The sequence below is a fragment of the Gossypium hirsutum genome, chromosome D13, assembly GCF_007990345.1.
Source record: "Gossypium hirsutum isolate 1008001.06 chromosome D13, Gossypium_hirsutum_v2.1, whole genome shotgun sequence".
NCBI classification, from domain to species: domain Eukaryota; kingdom Viridiplantae; phylum Streptophyta; class Magnoliopsida; order Malvales; family Malvaceae; genus Gossypium; species Gossypium hirsutum.
Genome location: NC_053449.1, coordinates 9,080,096 through 9,106,033, shown reverse-complemented (window position 1 = coordinate 9,106,033; position 25,938 = coordinate 9,080,096). Strand labels below are relative to the sequence as shown.

The window sequence follows — 25,938 nt, the reverse complement described above, 5'->3', positions numbered from 1 at the left end:
AACTTGACTTGCAAGCAATCTCTTAGAATTTGGGTTACACAACTCTAACAATCTCCACATTGACACGAATTCTTGCCAAAGCCCGCCACGGGCCTATCTTGAACTATGCAGGGAATTAACTGAGTTGAATCTGTGCTTAGAAGCTGGAAGACTTCTAGCCTTCGACTTGCGCACTGCCAAATCAAAACTAACCCGGTCTGATTTTCACGAACACAGTGCCCTAACTTTTCAAATTCTACATCCAAAAGAGAACCTCTTTTCAACAAAACGGTCATACCTTTTTCCCTCCTATGACCAAGTTTTCTTCATTCCAAACGAGTTGACTTCGACTTCATAACAGACGAGGGACATCCGATTTCACTGGTCACTGTAGAACCTTCTAGAATATAAAGACTGTCGGTTCTTTAACCTTTTAACAAAATGAGAGCTCCACAAGATACTTTAATGTCGCTCGACTCAATGTTGATTCTACATCCTTTCAAGTCTAAAATACTCAAGGAGATGAGATTCTTTCGTAAATCAGGTACATACCCGACACCTGAGAGTGTCCTAATCGTCCCATCGTGTATCTTAATTTTAACAGTACCAATACCAATTACCTTACTAGATGGATCGTTTCCCATGCGCACAACTCCACCTTCAACCGAATTGTATGCGGAGAACAATTCTCTATTGGGACACATGTGGAAAGAACATCCTGAATTTAGGATCCACTCAGATGTGAGCTTGGAGTTATCGCTCGTTGACACTAACAAGAAATCATCACCGCTTTCATCGACCAAATTAGCACCAGCTACATATTCCTCGTTACTCTCAACAGCCCTTTTATTTCGTAGTTTATAATAATCTACTTTGACGTGACCTAACTTTTTACACTAGCAACACCTTTTATCTTGTTTCTTTGATGCTACCAAAACGGAAGCTTGTCTATCTGTCTTGCTATCCAAACCAAACTCATTGTCGAGTTTTCCTACTCAACAAATGACCCTTCACATCTTCGAACGAGAGTTTGTCTTTGCCTTAAATCAGGGTCTCCTTGAAAGACTTGTATGAAGAGGGTAAAGAGTACAATAATAGCATAGCCTGATCTTCATCGTTAATATGGACCTCAACATTCTTTAAATAATTTAAAAGAGTAATGAATTGACTGATGTGATCTCTAAAAAGCTCACTTTTGTTCATGCGAAACGTAAATAGACGTTGTTTCAATACTAAACGGTTAGCCAGAGACTTAGTCGCATAAAGAGTTTCTAACCTTTTCCACAAGGCAGATGAGGTCTTCTCCATCAATACCTCTTGCAATACCGTATTCGCGAGGCACAATTGGATTGCAGACAATGCCTTTTCATCAAGCTCTTCCCATTTTATTTGATTTAGATTCTTGAGCTTTTTCCTGGTAACAACATTTTTCAAGCCGATTTGAACTAGAATTGTCATCATCCGAACTTGCCACAGATTGAAATTTGTCTCACCATTGAACTTCTCAATTTCAAACCTTGTTTCTGTCATATCTAAACGGGCTAACCTATGAAAATTGAACTAGCTCTTATACCACTTGTTAGGATCGACCCGATTAAGTAACAAGTAAAAAAATAACGGAATAACTAGTTCTAATCTCTAATGGGTGTATTTCCTAATATTGTAAAAGAACATATTTATAGGCTAAATTAGCAAGTCAAATAAACTATGCTAATAAAAGCTAAATATATTATACTAATAAATACTAAATCTTCTAGAAAGAAAATATATTTTGTTTAACTTGACTTACAAGCAATCTCTTATAATTTGGGTCACACAACTCTAATAAGTACTGATGTTATTTTATTAAAGGTAGTTGGATAAGGAAGAAATGTGGAGAGAATAAGATGGAATAGGAAGTGGAGAACTAAACCAAATAGCTCTGACAAAATTGCAATCCAAGAAGAGGTGTTTAACAATCTCTCTACTAGCTATGCATAGAGAACAAATGTTGTCGTTGAGAGATAGTCTTCTGAGAGAAGAACTTTAGCTGGAAGATAATTGTTGCAAATTTTCTAAAAGAAAATGATGATTTTGTAAGGAAGCTTGAGACGCCACAAGTTGAGCCAAGCTTTATAGGAAGTTGAGAGAGATCCATTAAAGTGTGATCAATGAAGAAGGGCATACGCATTCTTCATAGAAAAAAGTTTGTCTTCTCCACCATGTACAAAAAGAATCCTACTAAGAAGGTCAGACACTCAATTAGGGTTGAATAAGTTGAGGGATTTCCTTTGGTCGACATGAAGGTGGAGGAATGATTGAACTTCAATACTCAAAACAGATGGTTTGACTATCTCCACCAAGGGCTAGTTAGTATTAGCGCTAATCTAGCAGCTTTTGTCATTCGAAAGTTGTACATCCTTTCCTTTTAGGCAGATATCCCTCGTATCAAGAATACCCTTCCAGGCCCAAGAGTAAGTAGGTTTTAATTTGATTGGTTTAAAGGGAAAATGATTGCAGTATTTAGATCGTAAGACTCTGATGAGGAGACAGTTTTGGTTTGTCAGGATGCACCAAACAATCTTGGAGAGAAGAGCTTCATTAAAAAGACTGATCTTTCATATACTTAATCACCTCTAAGAAAGAGGTGCACAAATTATGTTCCAACGCCCCACCAAAAGATGCAAATGATCTTATCAATGTTATCACAAATGTAGTTAGGGCTTTGAAAACAAATAAGAAGTAAAGGAGCTCAAATAAAAGGAATTAAACTTATGCGCACACAAAATACCATGGATTTAAAAAACAATGTTTAATATATAGATTTGTTCCTGAATTTGATAATTTTTCCCAAGTTAGCTCCTAATTTTTTTTTTTTAAATCAAATTGGTCTTTGATGTTGGCATTAGTCACACAGACTAATCTTTACCGCTAACACAATTTGGTTTTTATCAATGAGGTGATTGGCTAAACATGGACATGACATGTGGATAAATAGGAAACCAACATGTGTCTTCCTCTTTAAAGTTTAAAAAAAAAACCTTAAACATTTAAAAGAAGTTTATACAAATATTTTTTAAAAATTTTAAAAATTAAATATGTATAATTCAAAAAGAAAAAAGACTTCATAAATTTTTTTAAAAAAAACTTAAGTTTTTGTATATTTAGAAAAATTAAATATATATATAGCTAAAATTTTAGAAAGTTACAAAAATTTGAAATTTTAAAAATAAAAAATAAAAATATATATTTTACAAATTTAAAAAGAAAAATTGATCGATCAACACCGATCAATGCCTAGTCAATGTTGATAAATTTTTTGAATTTTTACATTTTTCCATTTGTTTTAATTTATTGTAGTTCTTTGAAATGAAACTATTATTTGAATTTTCTTAAATTTTTATATTTTTTTAATTTTCTAAAATTTTACCTATATTTTTGTTTCTTAACTTATTTTTTAAATATTTTTTGAATTATTTATATTTTTCTATGTTTTTATAAATTTTGAAATCTAAACTAAGCTTTTCTTAAAAAATATTTTTTATATTTCTAAAATGTTGTTTACTTTTTAAATTTTTAAAAAGTTTTAAGGTTTTTTTTGAATTTTTAGAATAATTAAAGAGAAAAAAACATGTGCCATTCCGTTATTTGTCCAAGTGTCACACCCATGGTTGGCCTGTAGTTCAAAAACAAATGGTGTTAATAGTAAGGACCAATTTGTATAATGGATGCCAATCTTACGGACTAATTTGATCCAAAAGAAAGCTTAAAGCTCAATTTGAGAAAAATTATCAAGTTTAAGGACTAATCTATACATTAAGCCAAAAAGCAAATAAACATGTAGACTAAAAGTACAAATAATCATTAAACCTATTTTCATGGAATAAAAGCTATTTGCAATGACCAATTTTCATAAAATTAAAACTATGAAAAAGTTAAAATACAAATATTGATATTTTTTAAATCTTAATTTGTATGAAATAATGGTTAAAATTTTTATTAAATATTTATTTATTTCGTATTTAAATCGTGTGACCCCTTCCATGCCCCATAAGATATTAATTAAAACTTTGAAACATTGCTTATAGAGAAAATAAGAAACAAGTGATAATGATTAAGAAATAAAAAACCAAAATGTATACAAATTGAAAAGAAAAAAGAAAACTTTACTAAATAATTGTGACAAATACTTTGGAGAAATGTAGTAAAACTCATGCATTTATAAATCAAAGTACCCAAAAGATCAATTTTGAATTTTTTACCCAACAAATATTATTGCCATGTATATTGTAATTTAAAAGAGTTTTATTGATATTTTTACTCCAAAATATTTATATATATGGTAACAATAGTATGGTAATTGTTTTTTATATGTATGGAAACATGTGAGACTGAAGTGGCGCGCTTTTGGAATGGTTCAGACGGTATTATACCTAAAAGATTGGGCTATGTTTGTCGCGGTCTTGATAAGTGGTTTAAGCGGGTTCGTAAAGAAAAAAGAATTAAGGTGTCATCTTTGCACTCTCATATTGCTCACTTGTGTTCGCTAACCCCATCAGATGATGTGTTGGAAGAGATGGTGAATGCTAAATTACAGATAAATATGGAGGTTGATAGAGAATAGATCTATTGGGAACAACGGGCAATAGCAAACTGGTTAAAAAATGGGGATAGGAACACCGCATTTTTTCACAAGTTCGCATCTCAAAGGAAGTGGCTGAATCGTATTAGTTGCCTTGAAGACAGTGATGGTAGGATTGTTGAAGGAGATGTGGGAGTAGAAAGATTGCACATGGTTATTTTGTTAATTTGTTTTTAACGCAGGGTGTCATTGATGAGAAGGATATTCTCTTGGGCGTTGACAAGTGTATCACCAACTCCATGAATGTCGATTTAGATAGACCATTCACTAAAAAGGAGATCTTCAGTGCTTCGCTACCGATGTCGCCTCTAAAAGCTTCGGGTGAGGATGGTCTAGAAGCAGTTTTCTATTAGCGTTTTTGGCCTATCTTGGAAGATTAAGTGGCTTGTTATTGCATCGGCCTTTTAAAATGTGAGGTTCCTATAAACCTTATTAACCATACGCATATTGTATTAATTCCAAAAGTAAAGAATCCTCGTAGTATGATGAATTTCTGTCCCATAAGCCTTTGCAACGTAATTTATAAGATTGCTTGAAAGGCTTTAGTGAACCGGTTTCAAGAAGTTCTTCGGTTTTGTATTGATAAGGCACAAAATGCATTTGTGTCGATGCGTCTCATTTTTTATAACAGTGTGGCTGCTTATGAGATTCTTCATTCCATGAAAAATAGAATATTGGGAAAAGAAGAGTCGCTTGCTCTCAAGTTAGATATGAGCAAGGCATACGACCGTGTTGAGTGGCGGTTCATTGAGGTGATGTTATTGAAAATGTGTTTCTCATTCAATTGGGTGGAACGGATTATGAGGTTCATCATATTAGTTACTTACTCGGTTGTAGTTAATGGGAGGGTGGGGGATAAGTTTACGCCATCTCGGGGTCTTAGGCAGGGAGATCCTTTGAGCCCATACCTTTTCTTAATTTGTGGAGAGGGTCTTTCGGCTTTGCTTAGGCTGACGAAAAGCAATTGTGCGATAAGGGGAACAAGGGTGGTGAGAGGTACTTTGTGGGTTACTCATTTATTGTTTATGGACGATAGCCTTATTTTTGGGGATGCAGCAACAATGGGAGCATCGAATGTCTTGAAGGTGCTTCAAACATATGCCAAGTGTTCAGGTCAGCTGGTCAATTTTAAAAAATCCAGCGTTTTCTTTAGTTCAAATGTTGACATGAGGAATAAGTTAAACATGGAGAGAATTCTGGGGGTTCATCATGCTAACAATTTGGAGAAATATTTAGGTTTACCATGTATGGTAGGCTAGAATAAGAAGCGGGCCTTTACTAGCCTAAGGGATAAATTTCGAAGTCAGAAATCTTCTTGGTGTACGAGGCTGTTATCTATGGGTGGCAGAGAGGTATTCATAAAATCTATTCTCCAAGCAATCCCAACATTCGTAATGATGTGTTTTCTCTTGCCACGAAATTTCTGTAAAGAAATTGAAGGCATCCTAGCTTAGTTTTAGTGGCAGACGATTGACAAGAGAGGCATCCATTGGTGTAGTTGGTCGTTTTTTAGCAAACTGAAGGATGATTAAGGGATAAGGTTTAGGGATCTTATGAATTTTAATGTCACCCTACTAGCAAAGCAGGGGTGGAGAATCTTAATGCATCTTACATCATTGATGGCACGTATCCTAAGGGCCAAATACTTTCCCAATACAAGGTTTTTTAGTGCTTAGTTGGGCTCCGATCCATCACTCGTTTAGAGGAGCATCTGGAGTGCCAGGAAATTAGTTAAGATGGGGATTAAATGAAATATAATGACGGGCAACAACATTAACATTTGGGAGGATTATTGGGTGCCAAGGTATTTTCCTTGAAGAGTTCAAACCCTTAGATCGGGTAACATTGAAAGGGTGTCTAAGCTTATTTTTCCAAATGGAATGGGTTGGAATCGTGATTTGATTGACTCACTTCTTGTAGCTGATGATGAAATTCCCATTCAAGGTATTCGTTCACCGTTTGTTCCTCAAGAGAATTGTCTCATTTGGGGCAGTGAACGCTTAAGTATCTACTCTGTTCGTAGCGGATATCAATTATTACTCCAACCGTCGACTCCCTTATCATCTGAGCATGAAGTTTTCAAGCAAATTTGGGCAACTAGGTGTCTCCTAAAAATTAAAATATTTTTGTAGAAATTTGTTCATGGATTTGTAGCCATTAAATCATGCCTATACAACAGAAGAGTTGCAAATAATCCAATTTGTTCGAGGTGTAATGTTGATCACAAGACAATGAACCATGTGCTAAGATTTTATGCTAGTGCGAAAGATGTATAGATGATGTTGGGTTACCCACTGCATGTGGTTAGTGCTCAAATGGATTTCCATGAGTGGCTTTCATGGATACTGTAGATGCATCATACAATAAAACATAATGAAATTGTGTTACAATGTGGGCTATATGGTTTACCCGGAATTATATGGTGCACGAGAGAACAAACCAAACTGTGGGTGAGATTGTTAGATTCATCTGTAGCTATTGTGTAGAGTTGGTCTTTGTGATCCCTACGGATAATGTGTAGCCTCCAATATTCAAGCTCGGTGGTCTCCGCCACCTGCAGGGTTGGTCAAAATAAACGTTGATGCTGGTTTTAAATTAAATCAAAAGAAGGATGCAGCAGGGGTTGTGATTCGAGATGAAAATGGGGAGATTATAGGGGCTTGGTGCAAAATCACTTACCATGTTCTTTCGGTCTTTGCAGTAGAAGCAGTTGCAGTGATACACGGGCTCTAATTTGCTAAAGTTTTGGGTTTTCTGTTAATAATAGTCGAAGGAGATTCAAGTTCTATTATCAGGAAGATTAACAACCATGAACAGGATTTCTTGGATATAAGTGCCCTTACCTAGTCCGTAAAGGAGATAGTGAAGGAGTTTCATGCTTGCGCCTTCCACTTCATTGGCTAATCTAGTAACAAAACAACGCATGCAATGGCGCAAGAAGGTTTAAGTCAAGATAAGAATGGCTTCTAGGTCGAAGAAACTCTAGCGTAGCGACAACTGCAGAAGACTGTCGCCTTCATGACCCACCATAGAATTGTTGATTCTCTTCGAAGGACAGTGGGGATTTGCTATTTGAATACCCCATTTCTTGTTTTGATTGCTCTCTACTCAGTATTGTTAATGTTTTGTTTGAGCAGCCACCGATCAGAATCCCATGGCCGAGGGTTTCCTTTTCGTGTTTTCCTTTTGACTGTTGGTTCATTTAATTATCTTTTTACTTTGTTAGATTCATCAATAAAGAGGCCGGCTTTTTAGATCAAAAAAATTATGATAACAATATTTTGGTAAGTTCTTTTTATTATATATGGTAGTAATATTATGATAATTCTCTCTTCTTCTTTTTTTAATGAAAATAATTGATCTCTTATCTCCATATAATTAAAATCATCTCTGTTAAGAGCCATTAAGAGTTAATAGAGGTATTTTGTTACAATACATGTTTGTTTTACGATTTATGTTCAGGGTTCGTGATTGTTTCTCTCAATAATGTTTTTTCCAAGGTTCAAACTTACGTTCTTCACTTAAAAGTACAATATGCCTTGCCATTACACTCAACTATTTGTTGATAATTAAATTTATTTTTAATTCCTAAGTATTTTTATGGTTAAAATAGTATTTTTACCCATATATTCTTATTTTTATATATTTTAATAAAAACCAGATCCAAAAGAAAACCTTTAAAATTAATATTTAATGGGGTGATTTAAGTATTTAAAAAATATATATCATACTTGTAATAGTTTAGTTATTTTAAAGACTATATTTTGTATTTTTCCAATCTCTATTTGAACAAGAATGATAATTTAGTGATTTCTTTACTGGCTAGTGTTCATCATCAGGTTGGTTTGATTGGTGGGACTAGAATGCAAACGCCAACACTTTGATCAAGGTGATCCATTTTTTTATTGCTTCTAAATCTAGTCAGTGTTGCAATTACTATGAGTTTGTTTTTCTCCTATTTTGACATTTGTTTTGCAAATTGTTGAAAATATATTACTGCAAAACAAAATTGTTAGTGTTGACAGGAGACCAAATTGAGTATAAATAAATAAAGCAATCACTGTGTCGTGGAAGAACCACTGCCATAGAAGCAAATTCGCCTTGGGTGTAATCGTGTAGTGGATGCCGTCCACTAAGGTTAGCACAACACTTCAATATTCGTACACCCGAATAAAGAAGGTGAAACATAATTGGTATTACTTTTCTCGAAAGGAATCGAAACCAAAAACAAAAGCAGTTAGTCAAAATCTGATAAAAAAATAAATTGGAAAAAAATCGGCAAAACCACACTATGTTCAATTCTTAGGAAAGATTGGAGGAGTCACAAACGGTCCCGCTTAAAACCCAATCTCCTAGACAGAATTCCCTCTCATGTAATTTCGCAGAACACCAAAATTTAAAAAACAGAAAGATGAGAGAAGTTATTTTTCTCTTGTTGTGTTCTATGAAAAGTGAAAAGAATGACCTTCTATTTATACTATTTTTTGAAGGGGCAAAATGGTAAATTTGTAGAGTCAATTTCCTAAAAACTCAACAGTTCGATTCTGGTTCTGTCAAATCATAACAGTTTAGAAGCTAGATTCTGATTTTGTCAAATCTTAACCATTTAAAAATATTTTTTTGTCAATTTCTTTGCATTACTAACATTCCCCTACTAATGCAATGTAATTTTTATAAACATGAAAAAAAAGGTAAAACATGAGAAGAGCAACATCGAAATTAGTCGCTTAAGCAATAGTATCTTATGGATTTGAATTAGTATGTAGTGAAATGAGTGATTCTTCTCTTTAACAAGTGCAAAAATCTTGAACTTGTTAAGATAGGGGTTAACTCATGACAAACGACTAATCTTTGATCCAATTGATGTTCTGCAATAGATCAACAAGTTTTAGCCAATACACATTGGGACATTGGTAAGTGTTATAGAAATACTCCCCAATGTCTTTCATAGAATGTGGCTAGTCCTTCACACTTACGTAAGTGATTTCATCAAGTCTATCTCAATATAGACCACCCGAAGCATGTCTATGAAATCATTAAGAGCATTTATTAAGCTTACCCTCTCAAATTTAAATTCAGTGAATTCATCAAGTCTGTCTCAATAGAACCACCCAAATCGTGGGATATGAATTCATTAAGAGTGAGAACTCAACCTTATGCATGTACATCGTTTGCCATAGGGATAGGTAGAATGTACACTATAAGTCTTTCCATAGTTTTGTTTGACCACATTGAACTTAGAGAACTAAGTTAGGTATCCACCATGAATTCCTCAACCATTGGGCTTTAAAACCTATCCCTCTTGACGAATCAAGAACCATTTTCCTACTTAACCTTTTGGTTTGTAGATTAGCTAGGTTCATTTTAAACCTCACGTACTCTAAAGCAAGTACTCCATTCTCCCATGAAGAAATCTCTACAAGTAGATTCCTAAGCCACTCGACCTCTTTCCCGGCTCAATCAAGAGTTATAAACTATGATTTCATTATGGAGTGAGCAATACATATCTGTTTAGCAGACTTCCAAGAAATAATTGCTCCACCCAAAGTAAAGACATACCCACTTGTAAAGCTAACTTTATCAGTTACCCAGTTTGTATCACAACATCCCTTTAGGACTGCAAGGTATCCGACAAATTCTCACTTCCAAGTTATTGTAATTTAATTTCACTCAAGACCATTTGGAGGAAACTCAACCTTGATAAATAGCAAAGTAAATTACGGACCATGACACTCCCCTATTTACTATGTTGATGCCCTCATCGACATAAAGCCACACTTTTAGTAACTTTGTTGCATCAAGTTGTCATTTTAGTCTCAAGTCTATCTTGGGCCTTCAAGGGCTAAAGTTATAATCCATTCAACGTGTATTGGACATAAACTTGAACTTAGTCTCATCTCAATTATTGATGTAGTCTTGTCTATGACCATTCCTCTATCGAGCACTCAAACTCAATGCCACAACAAATAATCATCAGGTTACAACCTTTAGGAACCCTTAATGGTATGACCCTTTGACAACTAAATATTACCATGTCTTTGATACAAAAAAAGCATCCCTCTAAATGTGGCACCAACTGTACTCTTGCGGCATCCTGTTAGATGTGTCCCTTTAGACGTGGTTTATGTCAACCGTTCTTTGAGGCACCAACACAAAAGTTCTCAACATGGGAAATTCAGACACATTGGCCATCCCCAACTTAGGTCATCTCGGCCCTTCCATGGTCAACCCATTAGGTATGGCCATCTTGGCCAATTGCAACACATGTGACACCATTGAACTAAGGCAATCTCAATCTCAATTTCTGACTTTAATGTTCATTTACCCAAGCTTTGGCACGCCGCTCCTTTCTCTTTATAATCTCATAGGTTACTTGAATAAGACATCCCCTACTAGTTCTCTTATTCAAGCTCTCGGACTCCATAATCTTTTAGTCTACTTTAGTTAAAAATTCAGTAATGTTTGAACTAGCTCCATAAATCTCATGTATTAGTAGCTTATCATGATAAAGGCATCGTAAGCCCTATCCCAAACACAAAGATCTAGCAATACGCTCATGGTCCTTCGACCAACTCAAACTCAAGAGACCTCCGATCCATCTCAACTCAATCTCGCTAGGCCTTCCAAGCCCATCTTGATCGCAATGACCCACTGGCCAGCTTAGATAAAGCTTGCAACCGCTCCAATGCTACTTAGGCACACCCTTGTACTACTTAGGTGCCTTCAAACTGATTGCCTCAATAGGACACTTCACTTGCTCCAATAATCCTCAAGTGTACTCTAGCTTGTTTCCTGTAAGAGCCTTCATTGGTTCTAGTAGCGGGAAATGGAAACAATTCTCATGTTTAAACAATAATATAATTTGCTTCTAAGTTGTTGGAAATATACTACTGCAAAATAAAATCACTAGCGCTGATAGGAAACCAAACTGAGTGTAAATAAATAAAGCAATCACTGTGTTGTGGAAGAACCATTACCTTAGAAGTATATTTTCCCTAATCGGTGTAATCGTTTAGTGGACATCGCCCCCAAGGTTAACACAGTTCTTCAATATTCGTGCACCCGAATAAAGGTGGAACACAATTGGTACTGTTATTCTCAAAAGGAACCGAAACTGAAAAAACAAAAGCAATTGGTCGAAAATTTGATCGAAAAAGAACTTGAAGAAAACTGGTGAAACCACACTAGGTTCAATTCCCAGGAAAGATTGGAGGGGTCATAGATGGTCCCGCTTAAAACTCAGTCTCCTAGATAGAATTTTCCTCTAGTGTAATTTTGTAAAACACCAGAATTTAGAGAACGGAAGGATGAAAGAAGTTGTTTTTCTTTTATTGTGTTCTATGAAAAAATGAGGAGAATGACCTCCTATTTATATTGTTTTCTGAAGCGACAAAATGGTAAATTTGCAGAGTCGGTTTCCTAAAAAACCTCAATAGCCAGATTCTGGTTCTGTCAAATCGTAATCTTTTAAAAGCTAGATTCTAATTTTGTCAACTCGTAACTATTTAAAAGCATTTTTTTTTCAATTTCTTTGCATTATCAACACTGACAATAACATTTATGCATCAACTTATAGTGTTTATCATATGCATTATATGTCATATCTATGTATTGATTATTTATAATTTATTGATGCATATTTTTTTGGAGAAAAAAATATAAGTATAATTTCTTTAAAATTTTTCAAAATTGAAAAACAGAAGTAATTTTTTTTCAAAATCATTATTCTATCCACAAGACACAAATGCTAAATCTGCATCAAAATTTATAACACTTGATTCTACACGCAAGCATTACTTTTATGCTTTTAAAATAGGGTAAACTATTAAAATAATTACTTTTGTTTCTTTCGGGTTACATTTTAATCACTTATGTTTAAAATGTTACGTTTTAGTCACTTATGTTATCGATTTGTAACATTTTAGTCACTGAGTTGTGAGTTGTCGTTAACGGTGTAATAGTAAGCTGACATGACATGTTAAGTCATCATTTCAAATGAAAATTTTAAGTTAAATTATACAATTGATCTCTATATTTTTTTGTTTTGAGCAATTTAATTTTTTTTATGTTCTTTTAACTTTCTTTTTTTTTCTTTGTTTTCCTTCGTTTTGAGCAATTTAATTTTTTTATGTTCTTTTAACTTTCTTTTTTTCTTTGTTTTCCCATTCCCATTCTCTTCTGCTTCTCTTTCTATTTTCTCCTCTTCTCCATTTCTTTTAACATAGTTTTTCTTTGTTTTCCAATTTTTTTAACATAATTTTTTTATGTTTTTGAAACAAGAAAAGGTGAAAGCTAAAACCAAAATAAAAACTTGACTCGCACATTCTCACCCCACTGTTACAAACCATCACCATCCATTGCCACTCTAACGAACCAATTCGAATCTCTCAATGACCTAGTCCACAAGCTCACCTCACTCAAAGACCTTACCAGTCGTGACTTATGGCGGTCCACCCTAAAAAAAGTTTCCCGAGCCCCTCTTAACCAACCCCCACGACCACCTTATCTACCTTACCTACAATATTCTTACCCTCTCGAAACTACGTTGTTCATGAATTCTTCAAACGAGCTCGACCCTCTCAATGACTAGAACAACCACCATACGAAACTTACCCTCAACTTTACCCAAACCAATTTGGTTCCATGCTCCTTTTCTCTCTTCGATTCATCCATTTTGGCTTCCAATCAATCTTGCTTAGGAACATCCAAGAAGGTTTAGTTCAATTTATCATTTTCTTAATTTTATTCGTCAAAAAAAAAAGGAAAGGAAAGGAATAATCTACACGATTCTGTCAAATTTTGGAAAAGGAAAAAAATTGTTTTGAATATAAAGAATTCAATTTATGTTTAGATTTGATTAAGGATATGGTTTTTTATATTGGCTAGTTATATCTAGTTTTAGTTTCAAATTCAAGTTATATTAAAATCGAGATTTGATTAGGAATGATTGGTATTCGATTTTGATTGAAATTCAATTTAGGAATAATATGAAAGAAATAAGGACTTGGTTTATTTGGTGGGCAAAGATTATGTTTCTGCAGTGAAGAATATGAGAAGAGAGAAAAATAAAGGGGAAGAAGAAGAGTAGGAAAATAAAAAAAAGAAAAAGAAAAATGTTAAATTATTCAAAAAAATAAAAGTATAAGGACTAGTTATGTAATTTGACCTAAAATTTTAGTCTGATATGATGAAATAACGTGTCACGTTAGATTGTTGTTACACCATTAACAGCAGTTAACAACTCAATGACCATTTCGTAATAGAACAATAACTTAAGTAACTGAAACGTAACATTTCAAATATAAGTGACTAAAATGTAACCTAAGGTAAATAAAAGTGACTATTTTGATAGTTTACCTTTTAAAATAAATAATTCAAAATGATAATATAGGCTAGATTTACAAACTCCAATTCTCCCGGTCCTAAATCACATAACCGGAACGGATTATGTGATACTCTTTGACTCGTCCACTCAACCCAGTCATCTCGCCCGAGTCACTCTGCTCGTTCTTATGCCATCCCTCTCTCACTAAAAACAATTCACGGTCCTCAAACCCCTAGGTTTTACCATTCTCTCCGCCACCACCGTCAACCGTCTCGATTACGAGCCCCCACTGCCGGCAATGGAGCCGATACCGACCGAATCGGATCACCCGAGTGGCGAGGATTTTGTGCACATCGACAACCCTAACCCTAATGGCGTGGACGCATTGAGCGATAGCATCGTGAACGTTGGAAAGGAGGAGGAGGAGGAAGAAGAAGAAGAAGAAGCAGCAGCAGCAGCAGCAGAAGAGATCCGAGACGAGGATAATTACGACAGAAACGATGGCGATGTTTCTAGGAACGAAAGATCTGATTCCTCGGAGAGAAGGAATGTGGAGCTCCCGGTGGAGATTGCGAGGAGCGTGATGGTTCTCTCGTGCGAATCCTCAGCCGAGGGCGGCAATTGCGATGTGTACTTGGTTGGGACTGCGCATGTCTCCCTGGCACGTGCTCGTCATGGTTTCTGTTTGGTTAACGAGAAAATGTTGGAAATTGATAGAATTTAAAAAAAAAAAACAACATATCTTTTTAATTAACTGAAGATCATCGGTGATTTCTAGGATGTGCGATGAGTATTGTAGGAGGAGATTGATATTTTACTTGTTGTGCTTTTGCAGGAATCGTGCAGAGAAGTTGAAGCTGTAATCAGTTATTTGAAACCACAGGTGCTTCTCTTCTGAAACTATCTATCTCTTGATTCATGGATGGATCATTTAGCAGGTTAGCTGCCTGCGTTTGTTTTGTAAGGTGACTTGAAATTCACGTAACAATTAACTTGAACATCAAAACTCACATGCATTTTCTTTTTAAAATTGGTTTCCCACAGGTTGTTTTCTTGGAGTTATGCTCAAGCCGAGTTGCAGTGCTTACTCCACAAAATTTAAAGGTTTGTTCTTTGATGTTGTTCTTTCTTTACTAAATTCCTTGCTTGAAGGGAAGGCTAACACGATGGTGTTTTTGCTACCGTGTTTTCGAGCTTGGTGCACTTTTTTGATATTCTTGTGAATGCTCTAATTATCTTTGCATAATATAGTTCTAATTGGGCTTTAATAGTCCGCTGCTAACCTTTTTTCTTCTAACTTGAATCTACCAGGTACCAACCATGGCAGAAATGGTAGATATGTGGAAGAAAAAGCATAACATGTTCGGTATCCTTTATAGCTGGTTTCTTGCTAAGGTGCTTGTCACTTGATTATGCCTTTTGTCTCTATAGTTCCTTGGCCATTGTTGTTCCCTAATCAAGTAAAGCAAATTTATGTGTCCTAAATCATTACTTAATACTGATAGGTTGCCAGCAGGCTTGAGGTTTTCCCTGGGTCTGAATTTCGTGTGGCATTTGAAGAAGCAATGAAGTATGGTGGCAAGGTGATTCTTGGTGATCGTCCTGTGCAGGTAAGATATTTCACCAGTTGTTGTGTGTGATTGCTTCATGAAAATAACCTTATTGTCTAAAGATGTTGGAGAAACTCAAATTGTACATACAACAATCTAGCTTTGTTCAGGGGAAAGTTGTTGAGAAGGTGTTGATGTTTTTTATATTATGTTCTTAGATAAATGAAGTTGGACCAGCAGTTCTCAACTAAATTGCTTTATGAAGCCATAAACACCTAATGTTGGTTGCATGATAATGTGCATAAGTCTTCCAGCATGCTAAATATGGTGTCTTTGTGGTGCTACATATGGCAGTCTACTGTTTTCTCAACATTTCATGCTATGGTAGCACTTCATGTACATTTATTTTTAATCTTCACCTGCAAGCATTTTCTAAGATTTGATTGGATGAAACAGGTTACGTTGCGCAGAACCTGGGGGAAAATGCCACTTTGGCATAAGATTAAGTTACTGTATTCCTTACTTTTTCAAGCTGTCTTCTTGCCAAGCCCTGAAGAGCTTAACAAAATGGTGAACTTTCTTATTCTCTTAGTTTGTCATCAGTCTATTTGCTTTCTTTACATTTGGAGTTATGAAAACAAAAATCCTTATGATGCTATATATTTTGTTTTCTTTTTTACATTCAGCTGAAGGACATGGATGATGTTGACATGCTGACCCTTGTGATTCAAGAAATGAGCAAGGAATTCCCTACTCTAATGGAAACTCTTGTACATGAACGAGACCAGTTAGTATTCGTTTGTGCTCCCTTAGATGCTTTTCAATTTATTTGTATTAGATTTTGTTACTCGAGCTTTTATTTCTTCTCAAGTACCTGTGTCCATCACATATTAGAACATGGATAAAACAGCATAACTAGCCAAATATATATAAAAAAGAACTTAGAGAAAATGAGCATACCTTCTTTGTACACATGCCCATGTCTGACACATCGACTCTGGGTAACATTAATATTACTCTTTTGGAGACTTTCTTGACTGCAAATCTAAATCGTACGGTTTTCTTCTTTTTTGTCGTCAAAATTTATAACCATTCAAGATTTAAGTCTGCTGGTGTTGAGTCATTATGAAGCCATTTCTTTTTATGTTATCTGAAGTACACATTTTTTACTTTATGTTAAATATTGTGTTTAATCTTCCAAATTTTGCATAAACATTCAGGTTCATGTCATCCACGTTACTAAGAACAGCTAGTGAGCATAGTTCAGTCGTTGCGGTCGTCGGTAAAGGCCACTTGCAAGGAATTAAGAAATATTGGAAGCAGCCTGTTTTGATAGATGATCTCATGACAGTTCCTTCAAAGAAACCGACAGTTCCAACCGGCAAAATTCTTGTATCGCTGGGCATTGCGGCTGCCGGTGTGGCTATCGCATCAGGCATCTATCTTGCAGGCAAGAAATAATCCACTAATAACATTATTGATTGGGCAAAACTAGAATTTTTGTGAAAAATCCTGCCATAAGCCCTATAACTAGTTTCTTTCACAACTAAAATTGGGACCCATCGAAAAACAGGTGCTCTATACATGTTTTTTTTTTGGCATAGATATCATTTTTCAAGGCAATTTTATTATTTTGTATCCATGTTTATATTCATAAATTTCGTTTTTAGTCTTCATTATATTCTTACTATATATTTTAATACTATTTGTTATTAAATATTTTTCAAAGCTTAATATATATTTTTGTCTGAATTCTCCAAAAAAAAAAACCAAACTAGAAATCTTACCACATCTATATGCATGTGAAAATCACGGATTTAGAATACAAATGTGTGTTTAAAAATAACATACAATAAACAATAAAACTTATGATTTGAAGTTAATTAATTATAATAATATATGAAATATGTATGATATTAAAATAAAAAAAATAGATTAAATTATGAGTAAAATAAAATTAAAACATATAAATATATTAGATAAACAATATTAAATGAATTACAATTATGCGGTGCAATTTATGCCCTCTTAATTTTTGATTTCAAAAAAAAAGGTTACAATTATTTATAATGGTTTTGTTATTAATTTTGAGTTAATATTGAGTTAACTTGTGATACTAACTCAATTAATAATAATATTAATAAAAATAATGTCTTATTTAAGTGGTAAATTAAAGGTTGATGTGGATTTAAATTCCACCATATGCATATTTTTATTTTTATTTTAAATGAAAAAGATTAAAGTACTTTCGGGAGAACATATTTTGTAATTTAACAATTGAAAATAAGATATCAATTTAGTAAAACACTTAAATTATAATATAGAAGTATAAACATATAACTTATGGAGGTAATAGAGTGTGCATAATATGATAGAAATTTATAAAAATATTAAAATAGCATTTTAGTTGAGTGGTAAATTAAAAGTTTTATTGATGCAATTGATGTGGGTTTCAATCTCACCCTGGGTAAATTTTTATTGTTTTTTAAAATGAAAAAAGCTAAAGTTGCCGGAATACTATAAATTACAAGAGAGTATTTTAATATTTTAACAACTGAATTAGTAACTCGATTGAAGATAACATAAAGTTAATAAAATATTTAAATAATAGTATTAGATAAGCATTTGGAGATAGACGCACAGAAATTAATTACGAGTCAATATTACTCATATCGGTTGAAACCCCCCATTCTATTAATAAATCGAAATGTCTGTCGTGTGAATTCCAATTTGTATTGGTTGAAAAACAAAGTTAAAAGAGAAGTGAGAGACATGAATCCAAGTTCCAACTATTATGTTTAACAATTATATAAAGTCTTAAATTAATCCTTTGCTTTTAAAATAAATTAGTATGGTTTTTTACTTGGGTTAATTATTTTTGGGTTATCCACATTTTATGTTGATTAATTATTTTTAAGTTAAATTTAAATGTTATCTCTTCATATTTGGAATTTATTTTTCATACTTTTATTTTACTATATTTCAAATTTAAAAATTTAAGATTAATTTTTAAGAGTAATAATAGTAATAGTATTGTAATGGACCTCACTTTAATGGAGAATTCTGAGAATAACAATTTTTAAATTTTATGTCAATATTTTAATTAAAATATTTAGACTAATGATATTATAAACGCTAAGATATTAATTTATATAAAGATTAAATATCAAATTTAAATGAACAGCCTAAATAGTAATATACATCCGAGTGATTTAATTTTTAATGAAATATTTTCATTAAATTTATTGTACGTAAATAGTGTAAATTACCATTGGTGAGCATCATTCAGAAAACCTTTGTAGAAAAATGAAATCCAAAATTTCAAAAATACAATCCCAAATATTGTTACAAGAGAAAGTGAACTACAAAAATCTCATATTTACAAGCTTAGCCAAGAAATGTTTCCCCTTTTTTTTCCATTTCCATTCTGTCCGTACAAGTCCAACTACCTTTGATATTCGAAATACTCTCAATTCAACGGCCAATCTAAGCTCTCATTATCATCGCTTACAGTCCAAGCACCTTCCCTAATCTCCTGAATCAGTTGGTGCCAGCCCCAACCCGTGTAACCAAAGAAAAACCAGTAGTCGCTCATCGACTGATTTCCAGCCTTTAGCTTTTCGATATTAGCAACCGTGGCAAATTGGTCAAGGAAGTAGATACCTGGAAGTACTTCAACGTACTGCACTTCACTAACTCTCCTACTTAAAGTAACAAAGGGCATCCCACGTCTTAAAACCGGGCCTCCAAAAGACACAGGAGCCTCTTTTAGGAACTCTAACCCTTCTTCGAGTTCATCTAGAGCATCCCATCTGATTTGCTTGTTAAATATCAAACCCTGAAATCCAGTTTCTTCATCTGCCTTCACAATGATAATCTTTGAGTTATCGAATGGGATGACCTCGAGAAGTTTATCGGTGGCAGTAAGGATTGAACCGACAACCACCTTGAATGTTGCTTTATGCGAGCCAACTGACATGGGCGACCTCGACTTGCCCCCGTTGTATTTCGAATAGGCAACTCGTTTTGGGTTCTGATTTTTCAATATAACTTCATGAAATTTGTCCTTTGGAAATTGACCTTCTTCATTAGCTGTAACTCCAGAAGAATCCTGGAGTATAGCCTGATTCTTCACAGCTTCAGCGGTCGTCAATAAAATTCCTACCAAAACCAGGGAGAACAAAGTATACAGTTTTCTCTTAAACAGGAAAGGAAAGAAAAAAAAATAGAAACTGCAAAAACAAACAACACCTGTTCAATGCCGCCTTCATACAGTGACTAGAGTTTTGATTTAGAACCTCAACCTCACTTATAATCGTGTACTATGGATGAGTGTACCTAGCAGGTCCTTGTACTACAGGGACTAAATTGATCCATTTAATAGTAAATGGACAAATTTTATCTGGTCCCTATAATAGGACTTCGTAGATACATTCACTGTTTATTATGTATAGGTTTGGACAAAACTGAACAAACATAGATGAGCACTACCAGCAATACAAACTCAAATGATTCAGTTCACTGCACAGGGGCTGAAAATGTAACTTAGAATTCAAATCCTTTAAAGCTTAAATGGAAAACAGAACATGCTTTCCACCATCAAGCCAGAGAAGCATTTGCCTACCAAAAAAAGCATTAAAAAGAACAGCTAGAAGAGTCCTTCCTTCATTCTCAAGACAAAATTAAACTTCATTCTGAGAAAAATTATACCAGGGTTCTTAGAGTGACTTTACTGCTATTGTTCCCTCTTTTGAAAGCACAGCACCAATAACCTCTAGGCCTAGTGGCAAGATTATTGTGCAGTGTGGCATGAGAGCTTGAGTTCAACTCCTAGCAACACTACCCCTTACCCCCAATTATCAAAAAAATAAAAAGCACAGTAAGTGCCAACTGATGGTTTATCAATTTAAAAAGAACAATCATGTTGAGGAGGCTGAGACAATCTAACTAAGAAGAAATGGAACTAAAAATGCGGACACTTGACCATGTAGGTCAGATAAAAGAAATTAGAAGTACACCAAAAAAATGTACTCTATAGACTCTATACTAACAGGAAATTTTAAAAACGGAAGAAGGGAAAGAGTGTGTGCGAACAACAGTTAAAAGAAGGGTAAAAACATCAAAGTTTATCAGTTTCCTTCAAAGATTAAAAGATGCACATATGAATGATGATTCAGAAGTTACCTTTCTCACCATAGAGATGATGGGAATTACTTCCATGATGAGCTATAAACTTGATTATATTAGCTACTGACACATCTCCATTGTAAGAGATAACTGCTTCAGTTTCAGCTGGGAATAACATCAGAGCAGGATAAACTTCCCTCTGCAAAGCTCAGGTTTATTGAAAGTTTAGAAAAAATATATCTATCTTTTTCATTTTGCAAAAATGGATTCATACAATCTCAACATAGTAAGTTATAGGTTGATTGGGCCAAAAGTACCATATTTCACAATGAATCAGATATGAATATAAACTAACCTGGTTTACTGATTTTAGGATTAAACTGCAGTCGTTCAATGTGCAATCCATCAGGTAGATGAGTGGAAGTTTCATATTATTCATCGAGTTGTCTGCCACAAATATATCACTTGTCAATATGTAAATGTCAAGGAACAATACCAGTTGGGTCAAATGTTAAAAAGCTTGAGTCTTGTGGATAGAGAAAATAGCATTGGGAAAGCTTGCCCCCCAACTAGGAGTCTGCCTGGCTCGACTTCCAAATTAATTGGGGCTCAATGTGGCCACCAGATATTAGGGGGTCTCAAACCAAAAAATATATAATGAACATTTTCCTATTTTAACACATTCTACCAGACAAACAAGGGGGCAAAAAAGGCCATTTGTCTCATAATGAACAATTTTATTTGTCAAGTTGACAAGAAGAGAACCTACAGATTAGGCCATTTGTCTCATAATGGCTCAAAAAGGGCACCTTGAGAAGCATGTCGTACTAAAATACTATTAACTGGTTACAATAATTTCTGAACAGGATTACAGGACTGCTGCTCAAAACATAATACAACTCCAAGACAAATCCCATTGAAAAACTTAGCCAAATGTAGCTCCCAGCTTTATGTGCCTATTTTACAAGTTATCAAATTTTTAATCAAGATATCATACAATATTCTTATTTATTAATGTATATCAGGTCATATGACTATTTCAATAAGGAATACACAAGAAGTTATAGGTCTAAATATGACAAGAAGAATAAAGGATCTAATATTAAAGTAATTATAAATGCAAAAAGCACTTACCAGCATCAAACACTGTTTGCTCTTTCCCAGAGGCACTCTTCATCATTTTCATGTAACCCGTTATGGCCCGATATACTTCACGAACAACCAACTCCATTCTCTGGCAAAAGCCACACCAATTACTACTAAAAAGTACCACAACATCCTCACTGCGAGCATGGGCGGAAGTTCCACTGTTAGATCCGTTAGACCCGAAAACAAGCTTGGACAATGTATGTATCATAACTTGAGGGATGGAATCCATTTCATGAAAATCGAGATTAACAAATGGAGGAGAAGTAGACTCCCTGGGGCTGTGGACAGGGGGCACAGAGCGTTGATATGGAACAAGACTTCCATTAAGATAGTCAAGAAGAAATTTAGAAATTGAAAAATAACTGAAAATTGCCTCTTCAGGGTAGACATAATGGTGCTGAGACCCAGGATCAATTAAAACCAACGACGGAATTGTTAACCCACCAGTCAAAGATTCAAGTAGCCGAGAGTTATCATCACATAAGAAAAAAGAACCATTAAACTCTAGAACATGAGGTTCTTGTTCCCCAGACTTGTCTATCTCTGAAGAAATTTTCTCTTTTGCCTTCAAATCCCCCGCTATATCAAGCTGAAGACCTTCCAAAAGTTTGTCAGTTTCTATAGTTATGAAAAGTTTACTTTTATGGGAAGAAATTTCCTCATCCTCCCTGTATTGAGAAGAAGCTTCAACTTCCACACCAATTGATTTTGGTTTTTCCTCACTCACCAAACCAGACTCACTTTCCATTGGTATACTGTGTGGATCAACAATATCAATTAAAGAAACTTTCTGGGATGGTAATGGTGAGACATCATTAGATTGGCCTTTTATTTGTGATGGTACTTCCTGGGCTGTTTTGATGTCAAGATCCTCTGATAAAAGACGAAAGCCTAATTCCTTTGCAAGTGAACTCAATTTCGATTCCTTCTTTCTCTGAAGAAGATAAGTTAAGATCTCTGGCAAAGATTTACCTTGAAAATCTGAAGCTAAATTATCCAGAGCAACATGCTTACCCTCATTTATAATCATGAATGACATCCTATCCTTCAACTTAATCTTCTGAGCAGTTTCAGAAAGCTGTAGGCTTGGATGTCCTGTTGTACCCTTATAAGCTAGGAGTGATGACTTTTCTTTATGATCAGTATTTTGTGAACTCACCCAATCTGATATCTGGTGGTGAAGTGCTACTTCTCTAAACGCATCAAGAGCTTCCCTACTTTTTCTTCTAGTTTCTGATGTCTGAGATGATCTATCCACAAAAAGAATTACTGATGGCCTATTTCCAGGTAAAGCAAGCGGAAGATCTTGGCCAACAAATTCTAGCTACATTGCGTGGGAAGTATGTGAGAGACAGAGAGAGATATACACTCAGTATAGGAAAGACACAAGATATTAAAATCAATATGAAAAAGACAAACCACATTGTACATAAAAAATAGGAACTTATATATATATATATTCACGTGAAATAGGCAAAAAGTGACAGTTGGATTGCCTCCTTTGTGCATGAAAGTCCATTGTGCCACATGCATACAAATTATATTGATCTTGCTCATAGTTAACAAACAATTGTTATGAAGCCCTGAACACAATTAGATCATACTAAGTGAACAAGTTCCTTTAATCCAATTAAAAGTAGCTACAGTAACAGGCAAAAAGGATACTTTCAACTACAGGTTAGAGCGTTTGGAGTAGAGCTAGGTGTAACAAAATTGGCGGGCTAAGATGCATACTATTCAGGTGTCCTACCCAAAGTAAGGGAAAAAAATAGCTACTACAGATGTGCCGGTTTTATGTATTTAGTGGCATGCAATCAACCTAAGATTTTTCTTTCCCATTAAGTCTACAACACCATAAAAGAAGAAGCCATAAACCTAGTACGCTTTGACCACAAGCTTTGGGGGGACTGAGAAGTAGAAAACTTCATACCTCGCGAACAACTGAATTGTCTGTCATGAGGGCATTCTTGAGCTCTTCCTCATCTTTAATAACCTTTGAACAGCCAGGGCTTCCTTTGAAGTACAGCACTGCCATCCATGTACCAGAATCTTCAACGCCAAGAGACGACACCAATGATGTATTAGAAATCAACCCAAATCTAAGTCTTTCTTGAGAAACTAAGAACTCTCGTCTAACAGGAATCAACTTCGAGAAAAATGAATCAAATTGCTTATACTCTTTTAAGGTACAGTTCAACCCAAGACCAAGTTCCATATTTTCACTCTCCGTTAAAGAAACTTGGTCATCTACCATGCTAAACCCAGTAATCCAAGGAATCCCACCGATCCCATTTTCCACATCACATTTCAGCATCCCACTTCCCACTTCCTGAATTTCAAAATAATAAAACCAAAAAAAAGAAAAAGTTTAGGCAACATTATCTCCAACCCAAACCCAAAATTTCCTTTTTCATTAATTAAACTAAATTAAATATGGAAATGAAATGTAATCAGAAACTACCAGCAACCTTAAGCGTCAAATCAGTTCCAGTCCCATTGTTTTTCACCTTATCGACTAACTTGGGTGACCAACCACAAAATTCAGCTAAAATCAAAGCTTTGTCAGTTGAGTTTAGAAACATTTCCAGTTCCTCCTGAGAATTAAGGGGCTTTAAAGGAAGTTCTTCAGGTGAAGCAACTGATATATAAGGATGAATAGAGTTTAATATATTTCGAGCTCGAAGCTTCCCTTGGTACTTATACGATACGGAGTGATCATAATAAAGAACCGTTATCCCATCCGAAGCACCAATGGAATCGGCCAACGTTTTCTCCATGTTCCTATGAATTAACATAAATTTCAAAGAGTCAAACTCCGTTGACTTATCTGCAACCAATCGGGACACTTCCCTCATAAGGGACCGGGACTCGCCGCACCCTGAAAAAAGAGAAGAAATATCGCTGATTGCAATTTGAATCATATTCATATTCGTAGCCTTAAATTGAACTGTAAAAGGCAAATGATTTTGATTGAATTGAAATGAAATGAATGTCTAGGTTACATGGGACGGTGACGAGGAGGAGGGTGTGAGGGTGGCGACGGATCTGAGAAGAGTAGTTCAGTTTGGTGAGGATCTGCCATTCCCCTACGCCGTTTGAAGCGCAATCAACGGCTGATAACAGCGCGAGTGAAATTATCGGAATCGGGATCAACAACAAGTACTTCATCGCCGTCGCGATTAATCACGCAGACACCGCCGCTTTTCTCAATCAATAAAGACCCGACAGTGTTTTGGGTCAAATATGTACACGGATTTGGAACCCAACATCTATTTCAACAGTTAATTGGATCGGACTATGTAGGGTTTATGGAAAAAAATTATTTGAGTACTAAATGGAAAAATAGTTATAGTTCAGGGTCTAATCGTGATTTAAGATTTTCATTTTCAGTGGGTTAAGCAGAGAGTAGAAGCCAGAACAATCTTTAGGGGGCCAAATGAAATTTTAATTTTTTATAATTTATATTTTTATAATTTTTAAAGAATTAAATCAAATTTTTATAATTTTAGAGGCTAAAATATAATTTTATCTTTATTAATTTAAATTTTTAAAAAAAAATTAAAGACTTAAATAGCAATTTTACATTTTAAGGAGACCGGGGCTCATGCCAGCCCCCTCTAGATTCGCCACTGGTTAAGCATAGCTAGTTAATTCTTATCTAAACTTCGAATTTGATTAATACTATCTCAAACTAATTTGATTTTACTATAAAAAGTTTTAAAACTTTAATAAGATCAATTCAACTTAAATTGATGTTATTTGAAATTTATCTAAACTACAAATGATTTTAATTCGAAACGGCTCAAAATCACCTAAATTCAAATGACCCAAATGATTCGACCTCGTAATGATTTGATTTGAAAAACATTGAGTGTGAATCTAAATAATTCAAACACAAAATAATCTAATCTCAAAATTATTCAAACTCTAAATTGATCCAAATCCAAATGCTTTTGAATTAAAATGACTCAAAAATGTTAAAATTCAAATTGATTGGACCAGAAACCACTTTGATTCATCTAATTAACAGTATTGAGTATTGACATTGTTGTCGGCGTAGGAGAACGTGGGTTTGAATGCGTTGAAGCGCATTATCCTCTATTTAAAGGTTACAGAGGGATAATAGGTAGTTTACACATTGTATTAACAAATCAATTTTAATATGAGACAACTTGAAAATTGAATTG

The 25,938-nt window shown here is 34.6% G+C and overlaps 2 protein-coding genes and 1 long non-coding RNA gene across 4 annotated transcripts; 1 reads left to right on the top strand and 2 right to left on the bottom strand.

The window, feature by feature from the left end:
* Positions 1–6,421: 6,421 nt before the first annotated feature.
* Positions 6,422–7,819, bottom strand: LOC107919563 (uncharacterized). The gene is made up of 3 exons (XR_001690386.2): positions 7,444–7,819; positions 7,280–7,354; positions 6,422–7,154 (listed from the first exon to the last, which is right to left on the bottom strand). It is a non-coding gene; the product is annotated as an uncharacterized lncRNA (long non-coding RNA).
* A 6,180-nt stretch (positions 7,820–13,999) lies between these two features.
* On the top strand, positions 14,000–17,203 carry LOC107920765 (traB domain-containing protein). The gene is made up of 8 exons (XM_016850612.2): positions 14,000–14,586; positions 14,761–14,808; positions 14,970–15,029; positions 15,237–15,320; positions 15,431–15,535; positions 15,932–16,045; positions 16,162–16,262; positions 16,696–17,203. Exons 1-8 carry the CDS (start codon positions 14,224–14,226, stop codon positions 16,934–16,936), a joined length of 1,116 nt encoding a protein of 371 aa, XP_016706101.1. The 5' UTR covers positions 14,000–14,223; the 3' UTR covers positions 16,937–17,203.
* A 1,571-nt stretch (positions 17,204–18,774) lies between these two features.
* LOC107920063 (uncharacterized) lies at positions 18,775–25,090 on the bottom strand. Of its 2 annotated transcripts, XM_016849569.2 has the most exons (7): positions 24,754–25,090; positions 24,220–24,629; positions 23,682–24,080; positions 21,737–23,075; positions 20,958–21,049; positions 20,660–20,801; positions 18,775–19,636 (listed from the first exon to the last, which is right to left on the bottom strand). In XM_016849569.2, the coding sequence occupies exons 1-7, from the start codon at positions 24,917–24,919 to the stop codon at positions 18,945–18,947; spliced, it is 3,240 nt and encodes a 1,079-aa protein (XP_016705058.1). In that variant the 5' UTR covers positions 24,920–25,090; the 3' UTR covers positions 18,775–18,944. The 2 variants fall into 2 exon arrangements, with proteins under 2 accessions (XP_016705058.1, XP_016705059.1); XM_016849570.2 differs by lacking the exon at positions 24,754–25,090 and having other exon boundaries at positions 24,213–24,352.
* Between the last annotated feature and the right edge of the window lie 848 nt (positions 25,091–25,938).

Bases quoted from the DNA above. Each gene is read 5' to 3' on its own strand.
- LOC107920765 (XM_016850612.2), top strand. From the start codon at position 14,224: ATGGAGCCGATACCGACCGAATCGGATCACCCGAGTGGCGAGGATTTT. The intron at 15,321-15,430 runs GTGCTTGTCACT...TAATACTGATAG, and splicing joins ATAGCTGGTTTCTTGCTAAG to GTTGCCAGCAGGCTTGAGGT. The intron at 15,536-15,931 runs GTAAGATATTTC...TGGATGAAACAG, and splicing joins TTGGTGATCGTCCTGTGCAG to GTTACGTTGCGCAGAACCTG.
- LOC107920063 (XM_016849569.2), bottom strand. From the start codon at position 24,919: ATGAAGTACTTGTTGTTGATCCCGATTCCGATAATTTCACTCGCGCTG. The intron at 24,081-24,219 runs GTTGCTGGTAGT...TTTGAAATTCAG, and splicing joins GAACTGATTTGACGCTTAAG to GAAGTGGGAAGTGGGATGCT. The intron at 19,637-20,659 runs GTAACTTCTGAA...TGGTTTTGGTAG, and splicing joins TCATCTCTATGGTGAGAAAG to GAATTTTATTGACGACCGCT.